Source organism: Dipodomys ordii, unplaced genomic scaffold (genome assembly GCF_000151885.1).
Source record: "Dipodomys ordii isolate 6190 unplaced genomic scaffold, Dord_2.0 Scaffold125, whole genome shotgun sequence".
Classification (NCBI taxonomy): Eukaryota; Metazoa; Chordata; class Mammalia; order Rodentia; family Heteromyidae; genus Dipodomys; species Dipodomys ordii.
This window is the reverse complement of record NW_012267341.1, coordinates 1,412,029-1,425,995: the sequence shown is the minus strand read 5'-3', so window position 1 is coordinate 1,425,995 and position 13,967 is coordinate 1,412,029. Positions and strand designations below refer to the sequence as shown.

Genomic DNA, 13,967 nt, shown 5'->3' with positions numbered 1-13,967 from the left:
GGAACATAGTTGTGTATATGAATGTCAAATTTCACCAAATTATATACTTATATACCTGTGGCTCATGCCGCTCGGGAGACTGTGATCATCTGAGAACCAAGTTCAAAGCCAGCCCAGGCAGATGGAATACTTGAGAGTTATCTTCAGTTAACCAGCAAAAAAAAAAAACCTGAACTGAAGATATGGCTTAAGTAGTAGAGTGCCAACCAAGAGTTCGAGGCCCTGAGTTCAAGCCCCAGTACTGGCATTTGTTACACACAAGTCATTTGTATTTTTCTTTTTGTTCATGTTTTGTGTATATTGCTACTTTCCAGAGATTCAATGTCATATGATGACCACTCATTAACTAATAGAATGCACTCAGGTATCATTTTCTTTTTCTTCTGTACCAGTTTTGGGGCTTGGACTCAGAGCCTAGGCACTGTTCTTCAGTTTTTTCACTCAACAGGCTTGCACTCTACCACTTGAGCCACATCTCCACTTTCAGCTTTTTACTGGTCAATTGGAAATAAGAGTCTTAAGTACTTTCCTGCCCAGGCTAGCTTCAAACCACGATCTTCAATCTCAGCTTCTTGAGTGGGTAGAATTACATGTATGAGCCACAGGTGCTCAGCTCTGTTGTAGATTCTTGAAATATAATTCTTCCAGATTCAATGTCAAACAGATGGGTCTTCCTGTGCTTTTCAAGCCAAGTATGATGAGGCTCAAACACAGCACAGGTGTTATACAATTTCCCAGAATCTTGTTCAGGAATGGAGCCATTAGAGAACAATTTTCGTTCCTTGTTTTGTGGCCTCCTGGACAAGAATACAAGCTGGAGTGATGTTATCTGATTTAATGGAAGAAAACTTTTAAGTTGGATGAGGGCCAAGCAGAAAGGAGTCCATGTTCTCCCTGAAAGCACCATCTAGGACACAAGCTGCTATCTTGTATCTTTTAAACCAAAACAGAAAACTGCTGATCAACTTGAAAAAAAAGAAAGCAAAAGCAAAAGGTAATTAGCCACCTAAAGAGACATAATTTCAGCTCAAAGAAAAGTAAAGATGTATCTTCAATTTTGAAGATGTAAGCTTTTTTAAAAAAAATATAAAAAGACAAAACCACTTTGTAAAACGTGTAGAGCACTAGGCTTGGAACTGGTTCAATGTAATCGTATCTGATCTTCTAGCATTCTTGAGTTCTACATCTTGGAACATAATTGTACTACTTTCAGTGATTAGACAGTTTTACGGCATAGCCTTAGCCCTACTCATTCTTTGTTTTTTTCTGATGCTAGCTTGTTAAGGACAAAGACAACCCTCATCATGAGCTGTTCTCAGCTGGAAATGGGACTCGCTGTTAAGCATGCAGTGTTCATTTGTGACAAGAGACTTAAATGATGTATTTGGTTGCATGGTACCAGCCAGACCTGGAAATGTTTCAAGGAGCACAATTCCTAGAAGCAAAGGAGGAATATACCAGGGCCTTCAGGGCCTTGCACCCATAGAGGTGTCCCACAGAACTCTTAGATCCTTCCAGAGCCACCTTCGCAGAAGTAACATTCTCCATCCTTTCTGAAAGATGGACCATATCTTCTTAGCTCACCCAAGAAAACATGGAGGCTGTCCAATAGAAACCTCCTCAACCTAGCTTTCATTTATGAAGGGAAGAAGTTTACTTTTTTCATTGTCAAGATTTTCATATGCAAAGAATAAAAAAGAAGCCAAGCATCACTGGCTCAGGCCTGTAATCCTAGCTACTTAAGAGGCTGGGATCTGAGGTTCACAGTTTGAAGCCAGCCCAAGTGGACTCATCTCCAATTAAGCACCAAAAAAAGAAGCTGGAAGTGGCACTGTGGCTCAAATGGTAGAGCGCTAGCCTTGAGCTGAAAAGCTGAGGGACAGTGCCCAGGCCCAGAGTTCAGGCCCCAAGACTGACAAAAAGAGAAAAGAGCTGGGCATGCACCTGTCTGTCTGAGACATGCTTGGCTACACAAACCAATCTGTGCTGTAAGCTTCCATTTCCATGACACTCAAAAGCAAGCAAATACCTGTTATCCTAGCTACTCTAGAGGTTGAGATCTGAGGACTGAGATCCAAAGCCAGCTCAGGTATACAAATGTGTGAGCAGTAGCTGCTGCTGCTGCTGCTTCCTCTTCCTTCTCTTCTCCTCCTCCTCTCCCCCCCTCCTTCTTCTCTTCCTCCTCCTCCTTCTCTTACTTCTTCTCCTCCTCCTCTTCCACTTTCCTCTTCCTCCTCCTCTTTCTTCTTCTTTTTGTTTTGTGCCAGTCCTGGTGCTTGAACTCAGTGCCTGGGTGCTGTCCTTCAGCTGTTGTGCTCGAGGCTAGTGTTCTACTACTTAAGCCACAGCACCACTCTGGCACTGTGAGATTCTTACCTTTAATGAACGAGCAAAAAGCCAGAATATGTGGCTCAAGTGGGTAGAGAGCCAGACATGAGGAAAAAAGACAGGTGAGAGCACAAGGCCTCTTGTTCATGCCTTGGTACTGGCAAAACAAGACAAGGCGAAAAACAAAACCAGGCAAAGTGGAGTGCTGCCTGACGGTATTGGGAGTACCCATAGGAGCTGAGAGTGGATGCAACAGAGCCGATTCCATAGCTCTGCTCACACACACACACACGTCAGCTACCTACCTTACTACGACTAGTGAAGATTACTGTAAGTTTAAATCTCAATATTTATTGAAATTTCCAATGTGTGTATGTGTGTGTGTAAAATGAAGCTGATTTGTGTGCGCCCTGGTCCCCAGTTTGCTGACAATCCTATCTCTGTTCCCAGACTACACATGACCCCAGACCGCCTAGGTCTGAGGATGGGCAAGACAAAGCACGAACCTGTGCTTTCCTGTGTTCCTGCTCTTTGTCCCTCTGTCCTACTTAGACCCACGTCTAATATTTACCTTGCAAACAGGAAATAGGGGAGGGACAGGAGTAGGCTGGGCTCCACAGCTCTGTTGGACCAGAAGTGTCCCTCGGCTATCCCAGGGCAGACACGTGGGTGAGAAGCAGTTGTACCAGGGAGACCTAGAGAAGTAGACTGGCCCTTGTTCTGGTACAGGGAATGGGAGATGATCAACAGAAGGTCCAAGAAAAGCCTTAGCTCTCCCTCCCAAACGGCTACCACATACAAACATACCTCCACAGCACCTTGGTCAGGAAGGACGAGAAAGAGGACCTGCCCCCAGAGGCTGAGAGTTTGGGCCACTTTGAGGCTAATTCTTATCCCCCACCCACCCCTCAGAATCACAGGATGAGGTGAAACCATGCATCTGGCCACACTTCTGTCTGTTCCTCATATCTGTTCATTGTGATTACAATAATTGCAATAACTATGTTGTAATTATGGTAACTATAATACATAGATTTACTTTTTTTTTTTGGTGTCAGTACTGGGGCTTGATTTCTGGGCCTGGGTGTTGTCCAAAAGCTTTTTTTTTTTTTTTGGGTCCAGTCGTAGGGCCTGAACTCTGGGCCTGGGCACTGTCCCTCAGCTCTTCAGCTCAAGGCTAGCGCTCTACCACTTGAGCCACAGCGCCACTTTTTTCTTTTTGCTTATGTGGTGCTGAGGAATCGAACCCAGGGCCTTGAGCATGCAAGGCAAGCGCTCTACCACTGAGCCATCTTCCCAGCCCCTCCAAAAGCTTTTTTGCTCAAGTCTGGCACTCTACCACTTTGAGCCACATCTCCACTTTTGGCTTTTTGCTGGTTAATTGAAGATAAGAGTCCATGCCTTTTCTACCTGGATTGACTTTGAACCTCAATCCTCAGATCTCAGCCTCCTAAGGAGCTAGGATTTCAAGCTTGAGCCACCAGTGCCTGGTAAATCTACTAATTATTAAATGCTATATTTCTGGGCTTCTGTAATGTCATGGCCAAGTATTATTCCCACTGTACAGATAAGAAAACAGGCCCATAGACAATCCTTTGATGGTCTGAGATTAGAAGGAGCCAGGAGAAGGGAAGGGTGTGTGGCTATGGTAGCCCATGTTCACATAGGCATCCGGGAATAAGGGGTAGGTGATGGCTTGTTCTCTGGGCCTGCCCCACCCACCAGAAACCATCCATTCCTGGTCCAGGCAGGTAAGTCTGTCTTCCTGGATGGCGGGGGGTGGGCCAGGAGACGATCTATCCCCTTGTCCCCACGGCCCTGACCCGCTGACCTCTCCCTTGCCGCCGATTTCTTCATGCTGGTTCATCATTAACTCAGAGGGATCAGGACAGTCCCTCAGATCGCAGGAGCCGACCACGTTATGGCGCACGTCGGAGGCCTGCGGCTACCTGGCTACCTGGCCCTGGCTGCCCTGTTTACCCTTGCACACAGCCAGCATGGTAAGAGATTGCTTGGAAGTGGAGGCAGGAATGGAGGGCTGCAGGCTAGGCCCATGGGCTGGGGGTAACCAGGCTGGCCCCTAGGTAGGCCTCAGGCCAGAGTCCAGCTTCAGGAAGGAGTCAGGTGCTCAGGGCTGTGAGGAAGGTGGCTGCTTCTTTCAGTCTGCTGAGTGGGCAGGGGCAACCAATGACAAAGAGGGAGCAAGTGATCTATGTTTAGCTGCTTTCTGGGTACTTCCTCGTCCCAGACATCATCTCGTAGAAGCCACGAGGGCCAGGCCAGGCTTGCTTCCCGGCCCAGGATGGCCAATGTCACCCAGATCGCTGGAGTGACAGTCCCTTGCCCCTCCTACCACAGTGTTCCTGGCCCCTCAGCAAGCACTAGCGTTGCTCCAGCGGGTCCGCAGAGCCAACACCGGCTTCCTGGAGGAGATGCGCAAGGGCAACCTGGAGCGGGAGTGCGTGGAGGAGCAGTGCAGCTACGAAGAGGCCTTTGAGGCGCTGGAGTCCACCAGTGCCACAGTGAGCCACCTGCCTGCCGGGGGATGGTGGCCCCTGAGGGGCCCAGGGCAGGAGGCCCACTGGGGAGGCGAGAAGCAGCATCTCAGCTACTTGCTGTGGTGATGACTTCAGGCCCGAGCTCCATTTCACTGGGCACCCCAGCCTCTCTCGGGGCTCCCAGTGCCTGGAAGGTGTCATGACTTCAGCACCTGGGGAGGCTCATGCAATCAGGAGACTGCAGCCTTTAGCATCAAGCCACAGTGGGACTCTCTGGGATACCTGGCCTTAGAAAAAGCCCCCCCCCTTTTTTTTGTCCTGGTCATGGGGCTTGAACTCTGGGCCTGGTGCTGTCCCTCATCTCTTCAGCTCAAGGCGAGTGCTCTACCACTTGAGCCACAGCGCCACTTCCAGTTTTCTCAGTGGCTTATTGGAGATAAGAGTTTCACAGCCTTTCCTGCCCAGGCTGGCTTTAAATCACGATTCTCAGATCTCAGCCTCCTGGGTAGCTAAGATTACAGGAGTGAGCCACCAGCGCCTGCCTCAGAAAGAGCCTTTTCATCCCTTCCATGCCATGATTAGGAGGTGGGGTGTATGGGGAGGTGAGGCCAGAAGCCTCGGGCTCAAGACCGCAGTGTCCCTGGGCTCCCTGCAGCCCCAATGCTTTCTCTTCTCCAGTCTACCCTATAGCTGGGAGAGCCCTGTTTAGTCCTGTGCTGTCCTTATTCATCTTCTTCTTGTGCAAAATGCAAGAGGCTGGGCATACGCCTCTCCAAAGCCCTTGCATGTGTGAATGGGGTAGGGGAGGGTGTATGCTTCAGTCTCATGCCCAGACCTTGTTTTTCAGGATATCTTTTGGGCCAAGTACACAGGTGAGTACCAGGCAAGGTTTACCCCAGGAAGGGAGGCCTAGAGAATATTCTCTCCCACTGGTACACAATCTGCCTGGCTTCCTGTTCTCTCCTCCCTCCTTCCTCTCCTCCCTCCTCTCCTCCTTCCTTTCCTCCCTCCTCTCCTCCTTCCTTTCCTCCTCCCCTTCTCCTTTCGTCCTCCCTCTCTTTCTTATTTCTCCTTCCCTCCTTCCCATCGATCCAAAGTCTATCTCTCTGTTCCTGTCATCTCATTTTACTCTGCCCATCCTATCCCTACACCAATCCTAAAAGTGTTTCTGGTCTTTTCCAGCTTGTGATTCAGTGAGGAAAACTCGAAGAATTTTCACGGAATGTATGGAAGGTGAGAGGTGACAGGATGTGGGGAAAGTCCAGAGAAGAGAAGGGGGTGGACTAGGAATGGTGGCCCTGCTGGCCATCTCTAGCCCCTGACATTGCCTTTCTGTCCCTGGAGTGAAGATGTGACTTTCCATGTGACTCTGGTCTAGTAGTTTGTTGGAGGAACAAAGGAATGAATGGATAAGGAATTCATGTTTAAGGCCTCATTCTCCATATCTCTATCTAATCAGAGCTATGAGCATGGCATGTTCCTTCAACCAAACTTTCAATGGCTCCTCATCACCCACAGACTAAGACAGATTTCTTAGCTGGCAAAACTTTCAGATCCATCCTTAGCTTCTCTTTCTAGATCTCCTGTTGTACCAAACTCAAACTCATAACACACACTCTGACAGTGGGCTGATCTACACACATGGTCAGATGTTTCTACTTCCTGGCTTATTGCTAGCATGGTCCTCCCTGGAGCAGTTACCACTGACACTGTCCTTCCAGAACTAGTTCAAGTGCCACCTTGAACCTGAGCCTTCAGGGAGCTGCTCTGTCCTCCACAGCATTCTGAATCTATCTTTAGTCAGCAACAGGCTTTGTGCACTTCAGGCATTGGGTAGTCATTGACCACAGTTTAATTTCTTTCTTTTTTTTTTTGGTCCGGTCGTGGGGCCTGAACTCTGGGCCTGGGCGCTGTCCCTCAGCTCTTCAGCTCAAGGCTAACGCTCTACCACTTGAGCCAAAGCGCCACTTCCGGCTTTTTTCTTTTTGCTTATGTGATGCTGAGGAATCAAACCCAGGGCCTCTGGCATGCAAGGCAAGTGCTCTACCACTGAGCCACCTTCCCAGCCCCAGTTTAATTTCTTTATTAAAAAATTATTAATTTTGGCCTGGCGCCGGTGGCTCACGCCTGTAATCCTAGCTACTCAGGAGGCTGAGATCTAAGGATCGTGGTTCAAAGCCAGCCCAGGCAGGGAAGTCAGTGAAACTCTTATTTCCTATAAACACCAGAAAACTGGAAGTGGTACTGAGCTCAAGTGGTAGAGCGCTAGCCTTGAGCTGAAGAGCTGAGGAACAGCGCCCAGGCCCAGAGTTCAAGCCCCATGAACAACAACAAAATTAGTTTACAATATTTACTTATTTATTTTTGAGATAGTGTCTAACTATGTAGCCCCAGGCTGGCCCCAAGTTCAAGAGTCTCTGGCCTCAGTCCCCTGAGTGATGGGATTGCTCCACCCTGTCTGGCAAGTGCTGGGAATGTTTTTTAACAGTGTTGAATAGTTTTCACTTTCAAGGAATTTACCGTCTCAAGGAAAGAAAAATAGAAAACACTAAAGTGATTACTAGGAAAGTTTTCAGGTGCCAAGAACCTACAAGAGAAGGAAATAGCAGAATCAGAGAAGCCTTCCCAGAAGTAGCGTTTACCTGGCCTTGTGGGAGACCACAAAGAACAGATCTAAGAGCATTCCAAGCAGAGCACACAGCATTTGCAAAGGCCCTGGGGCTTTAGGAGCAAACACAGAAAGACCAGGGCTGGGTTAACAGCCAGGAGGAATCCCTGAATAGGAACTGCTCCAGGACAGGCACCTCGCTTGACTGTGACTCAGGGCTGTGTCCTCAGCACCTGGCACGGCACCTGTCATTGCACTTGTATGCGGTGGGCACTCTGAGTATCTGGTCACTGCCACTGGGTGCCAAGGAGGAGTAGAACACATGCAGGTTAGAGATGGTGGAGTGAGTTTTGCTGAAGTCACGGGGACAAATCCTGAGGAATTAATGCTGACCTAGGCTCTATCTGTGCAGGTCACTGTGCCAAGGATCTGGGAATGAACTATCGAGGGACTGTGAATGTCACTCGGTCGGGCATCGAGTGCCAACTCTGGAATAGTCGCTACCCACACAAGCCTGAGTGAGTGGTGGGCAGGCCTGCTCAGCAATGGGCTGATGGGGGCAAGGACCGCCTGGAAACCCAGGCTTTGGCTGAGCAATCTCCTTTTCCAGCATCAACTCCACCACCCACCCTGGGGCTGAGCTGCAGGAGAATTTCTGCCGTAACCCAGATGGCAGCACCACGGGTCCCTGGTGCTACACCACAGACCCCACTGTGCGCAGGGAGGAATGCAGCATCCCCGTCTGTGGTGAGCTGGGGGGACGAGGTGGTCTGTGGCCAAGGCCCAGGGGCCATGGTGGGGTCTGGCAACCTGGGCTGAGCATCAAGATCATTGCTGCCTTCAGAGCTCACTGGGCCTGCTGCCTGGAGCTCCTCCTTTCCTTCCTAATATTGACTTCCTTGTGCTTCCAACTGTGCCTCATTCCAGACCCACATTCTGTCCAGTCCAGGTCCTCTCCTCCTGGAAGCCCTCCTTGACCACTTCAGTCCACATGTCCTTTTCTGAGCACACAGAGCAAAGCCTCATACAGCTCCAGCTCCACATGCATCAGTTGTTCTTTCCAGTGTCTTACTCAACTAGAGCCAATAGCAACATTGTAAAACAGAGTAGGCAGGCAACAGGTCAGGGAGACAACCAATAAGCTAACGTCTTACATCTCTACAACATGTCAGGGATGCACCAATAATCTCTTATGTCTCCTCTTGGCTACTCTCAGCCATGCTCATCTCTGTGTCTGTAGGGTCAGCGAATACTGGTTGGGCTGCACTGGGTGGTTTGGCTTTGGGTAACAGGTCAAGCAGAGCTTGGCTGCTGTGGGCCCAGATCTGCTCCACTTAACACTCACACTGGGCAGAGGCTGGAAGAATACAAATCCATAAGCAAGCCTTTCCCATGGTGACAGCAGATACCCAAAGCATGGAGCAGAAACACCATGACTGTCAGTCCTGCTTATTTATTTATACTCCATTGGCTGGAGCAAGTCACATGATCAAAGCCAAAGTCAAGATGTGAAATACTCCCTACCTGTAAAAATCACATGTGGAAAGCATGTGGATCTGGGCAGGGGTAAAGAATCCATCTCCATTATTTAACCCATGAAACACAGGTTCTAGTCTTTATTCTCTCTGTAACCCTTTTGGACCCATTGCTCCATTCTGAAATTGGTTTTTAAAGTTAATAAATTGCCACTTACTGTAACAAAAATAGCTACTTTTTAGATGCCAGTCCCCTCTACACACACTGATGACAAATATATCACAGGCATGATGAACCTGATGTGTCCACAAAGACTTACTGAATAGGCCTTAGTCACCTAGCCTTTCCTGAGCCCCACTAAAATAGATTCCTTCAAAAACCAAACCAAGTCAGGTGCTACTGGCTCATGCCTATAATCCTGGCTACTCAGAAGGCTGAGGTCTGAGGATCCCAGTTCAAAGCTAGCTTGGGCAGACAAATCTGAGAGATTCTTTATCTCCAAATAACCAGCAAAACCAGGCTGGAGTGAAAAAGCTAAGAGTCAGAGTGAGGCCCTGAGTTCAAGCCCTAGTACCAGCACACACAAACAAACGGGACACAAACCAGAAACGACTCCAGGGGGCTATTGATCACCACCATTTCTAGCTTATTATTGCTCCATATTTATGTGGCATATTTTTATCACCTCAAGCCTACAAGACAGAGCAAACCTATTTAAAGGCAGACACTGAAGCTCAAAGAGGTTTGTAGCCTGAGGTCAGGCAGACAGAGGCCTTAAAATGGTTCTGTGTGGTTCTGTCCAGTCTAGCCTCTGCTTCCTTCCCCCAGGCCAGAAAGGACACGTCACTGCGAAGGTGATTCCCCGGGCTGGAGGCTCCAAGGTGACTCCGGACACTGCACTGGAACAGTGTGTCCCTGAACGTGGCCTGGAGTACCAGGGGCAGCTGGCAGTGACCGCGCTGGGGACCCCCTGCCTGCCTTGGGCCAGTACAGAGGCCAAGGCCCTGAGCAAGGACCAGGACTTCAAACCGGAGGTGCAGCTGGTGGAAAACTTCTGCCGAAACCCAGATGGAGACCAGGAGGGTGCCTGGTGCTATGTGGCAAACCAGCCTGGTGACTTTGAGTACTGTGACCTCCACTACTGTGGTGAGCGGGCGGGCAGGGGACCTGAAAAAGAGGACAGGTTTGGGGGTGAGGGGAAGACAAGAACAGTTATGCTTGTCCCTTGTCCCACAAACTTACCGAATATGCAATTGGGGTGACTGCAATGCAGCCTCAGAGAAACTCAGCAGGGGACAGTCCTAGTCCCATTTTACAGATAAACAAATCAAGGCCCTGGTAGGTTGTAACCTAGTGATCCAGGAGCATGTGCTAACCTCCGGTCCAGGTGTCATCCAAGGCTGGCAGGAGATTTGGAAGAACTAAGGTCTGGGTGAGGAATGGCCCAGCCTAGCTCAGGCTCAGCCAGTGTCCTGGCCCTTGCAGAGGAGGCAGTGGAAGAGGAGGCCAGCGAGGATGGAGACGTGGCCATCTCAGGGCGCACTACGGTGGAGGAATTCCAGACCTTCTTTGATGAGAGCACATTCGGAGCAGGAGAGGCAGGTGAGGCCGCTGCTGCTGCTGGGTGCAGGGGCCTGGGGTTGGGGGCTGGGGATCGGCCCCTCATAGCCTGGCTCGCTCTGCAGACTGTGGCCTGCGGCCTCTGTTTGAGAAGAAGTCGCTGCAAGACCAAACGGAGTCAGAGCTTCTGGATTCTTACATCGAGGGGCGCATCGTGGGCGGCTCAGAAGCTGAGATTGGCATCGCTCCCTGGTGTGTCCTGTGCTACAGGCTACCCCAGCGTATCTCAGCTAGAACCTCTCTCCTCCTTGGCTTTGGCTAAGCATCCTACTCTCTCCTCATCTTCCCAGCTGTGCTACAAACCCAGGACTTCTTTCTGCTTGGAGGGCTGGTGAGGGGCAGTGCCCCAGCTCACAGTGACCCTGCTCCCCTCTCCCAGGCAGGTGATGCTTTTCCGAAAGAGTCCCCAGGAGCTGCTGTGTGGGGCCAGCCTCATCAGTGACCGCTGGATCCTCACAGCTGCCCACTGCCTCCTGTACCCACCCTGGGACAAGAACTTCACCGAGAATGATGTTCTGGTGCGCATTGGCAAGCATTCCCGTACCAGGTGTGGAGCTGTGGCCGGTGGGTATGGGCCTAGCCCGAGTGCACCCTGGAGGGTCTCTGGTGGAGCTGCGCCGTGTGGGGTGTCTGTATACCCCCAGCTGTCCCCACCAGGACATGTGCTGATGGGGCTTAGAACTGGGGACAGAGAGTGAACTCGTGCCATGTCCTCGGCTCTGCTCCAGCCATCGGGATATGGGGCTGGAGTGGGAATCTTCAAAATAGTGAGTGGTGCCGGGCGCCGGTGGCTCACACCATTAATCCCAGTCACTCAGGAGGCTGAGATCTGAGGATGGCGGTTCCAAGCCAGCCCAGGCAGGAAAGCCCATGAGACTCCTATCTCCAATAAACTACCAGAAAATCAGAGGTGGTGCTGTGGCTCGAAGTGGTAGAGCACTAGACTTGAGTTCAGAAACAACATCCAGGTTGAGCCCTATAGCCAACAAAAGGAAATATAGAGTGATTGGCCAGGGCAGCCAGCCTGTGCCCACCCCTGGCAGCCTGGCAGGTCTGATGCCAGCACCTTGTGAGGATTAGGACTAATAAGCCACTATGGGATGGGAGGAGCTGTCCAGGGAGAAGCCAGCCCTGTGCCCTCCTGTGACCCACCGTCACGCCTTGAGAACTGACTGCCCCTCACAGCATGGGCCTCTCACAGCAGGGATTGTAGACTCTTGGTTTCTCTGCTGGGGTCTCCACAGGTATGAGCGGAACATAGAAAAGATCTCCATGTTGGAGAAGATCCACATCCACCCCAGGTACAACTGGAGGGAGAACCTGGACCGAGACATTGCCCTGCTGAAGCTCAAGAAGCCCATCACGTTCACTGACCACATTCACCCTGTGTGCCTGCCGGACAAAGAAACAGTGACCAGGTGGGGGCTGAGCTGTTCCGGGCTGCTCAGAAGGTTTTCTCCTTTCTAGGTTCCTTCATGGAGTGAACGCACAAGTTCTTTCCCATCCTGGAGTTTATTTTTATTATTTTATTTTATTTATTTATTTTTTGGGTCCGGTCGTGGGGACTGAACTCTGGGCCTGGGCGCTGTCCCTCAGCTCTTCAGCTCGAGGATAGCGCTCTACCACTTGAGCCACAGCGCCACTTCCGGCTTTTTTTCTTTTTGCTTATGTGGTGCTGAGGAATCAAACCCAGAGCCTCATGCATGCAAGGCAAGCGCTCTACCACTGAGCCACCTTTCCAGCCCCTGGAGTTTTAGATTTTAAGATTTAAAAAATAATTGTTACTGAGAGTATGGAAAGGATAAGAAGGGGAAACAAAGGAGGAGGCTACAATGCTTAATAAGAAATGTATTCATTATCTTGCCCATGTAATTGTAACCCCTCTGTACAGTATTTTCACAATAAAAAAATTGTTATTATAAAAGTGATATAGAGAGGTTACAGTTATGTAAGTCAGGTAATAAGCACAGATTCTTTTGTATGTGTGTGCTGGTTCTGAGGCTCGAACTCAGGGCCTGGGTGCTGTCCCTGAACTTTTTTTTTTCCTCCAGGCTAGTACGATACCACTTGAGCAACAGATCCACCTCTGACATTTTTTGGAAATAGGAGTCTCACAGACTTCCCTACCTAGTCTGGTTTCAAACCATGATCCTCAGATCTCAGCCTCTTGAGTATCTAGGATTACAGGTGTGAACCACCAGCACCTGGCTGAGTTTTAGATGATGGTTAGGGCCAGGAAGCTCCTGGATGGATTGTTTCTCACTAGACCCTTTTTCCTTCCTCAAAGGCTGTTCCAGGCTGGACACAAAGGGCGGGTAACAGGCTGGGGCAACCTGAGGGAGACCTGGACAACCAGCGTCAATGAGGTGCAACCCAGTGTCCTGCAGGTGGTAAACTTGCCCATTGTGGAGCGGCCAGTGTGCAAGGCCTCCACCCGGATCCGCATCACCGACAACATGTTCTGTGCTGGCAAGTCTGTGTTTTCTGGGTCTGGGGAACAGCAGGGACCAGGGGTGGCAGGACTGAGACATGTTCCAGGCCCAGACCTCAGCTCCTAGCTGCAGGTGCTTACAAGGCAGACGATGCTGGCAAGTTGCACAACCTCTTGAAGGAATATATATCATGAATTCATGTAACGCTTAAATGAGATAGTGAGCATGGCTGTAGTTGGCATGAAGTTAGTTCATTCTTTCACTCATTTAGCAGTTATTTAAATGCCTACTATGTCCCAAGCAGCATTGGAATATACACAATAGGGACCAAAACACACAGTCTTTACCCGGTGCTGGAGGCTCATGCTAGTAATTAATCCTAGCTACTCCGGAGGCTGAGATCTAAGGATCGCCATTCAAAGAAAGACACCAGGGCAAGAAAGTCTGTGAGACTCTTATCTCCAATTAACTATCACAAAGCTAGATGTGAGGGTGTTGCTCAAGTGGTAGAGCAGCAGCCATGGGCAAGGAAGCTCAGGGACAACACCCAGGCCCTGAGTTCAAGCCCAAGGAAGATTCTTCCTAGGAAGGAATGTCAGTAAAGAGCTTTAGAATCTTATTCTTGATAAGTGCTCTGAAGAAAAATGAAGCTGGGTAAAGAGCCAGAACAGGGGGCCAGGATCATCCAAACAGAGCAGCCCGAGAAGATTCAAGAAAACCCTCTCAGAAGATGATGTTTGAGGCCGGGCACTGGTCGCACCTGTAATCCTAGCTCTACAGGAGGCTGAGATCTGAGGATCATGGTGGTTCAAAGCCAGCCCGGGCAAGAAAAGTCTGTGAAACTCTTTTTTGTTTGTTTTTTTGGTCCGGTCGTGGGGCCTGAACTCTGGGCCTGAGCACTGTCCCTCAGCTCTTCAGCTCAAGGCGAGCGCTCTACCACTTGAGCCACAGCGCCACTTCCAGTTTTCTCAGTGGCTTATTGGAGATAAGAGTTTCACAGCCTTT

General features: G+C 49.9%; 1 protein-coding gene across 1 annotated transcript in view; it reads left to right on the top strand.

The window, feature by feature from the left end:
- The first annotated feature begins 4,249 nt into the window (after window positions 1-4,249).
- The window catches only part of F2 (coagulation factor II (thrombin)), a 13,036-nt gene continuing 3,318 nt past the window's right edge, over window positions 4,250-13,967 (top strand). Inside the window, exons 1-12 of the mRNA XM_013029979.1 lie at window positions 4,250-4,328; window positions 4,687-4,850; window positions 5,674-5,698; window positions 6,009-6,059; window positions 7,847-7,952; window positions 8,045-8,181; window positions 9,739-10,056; window positions 10,396-10,512; window positions 10,596-10,722; window positions 10,910-11,077; window positions 11,775-11,948; window positions 12,818-12,999. Of these exons, the coding sequence (XP_012885433.1) occupies window positions 4,250-4,328; window positions 4,687-4,850; window positions 5,674-5,698; window positions 6,009-6,059; window positions 7,847-7,952; window positions 8,045-8,181; window positions 9,739-10,056; window positions 10,396-10,512; window positions 10,596-10,722; window positions 10,910-11,077; window positions 11,775-11,948; window positions 12,818-12,999 (1,648 nt within the window). The remainder of the gene's footprint in view (window positions 4,329-4,686; window positions 4,851-5,673; window positions 5,699-6,008; window positions 6,060-7,846; window positions 7,953-8,044; window positions 8,182-9,738; window positions 10,057-10,395; window positions 10,513-10,595; window positions 10,723-10,909; window positions 11,078-11,774; window positions 11,949-12,817; window positions 13,000-13,967) is intronic.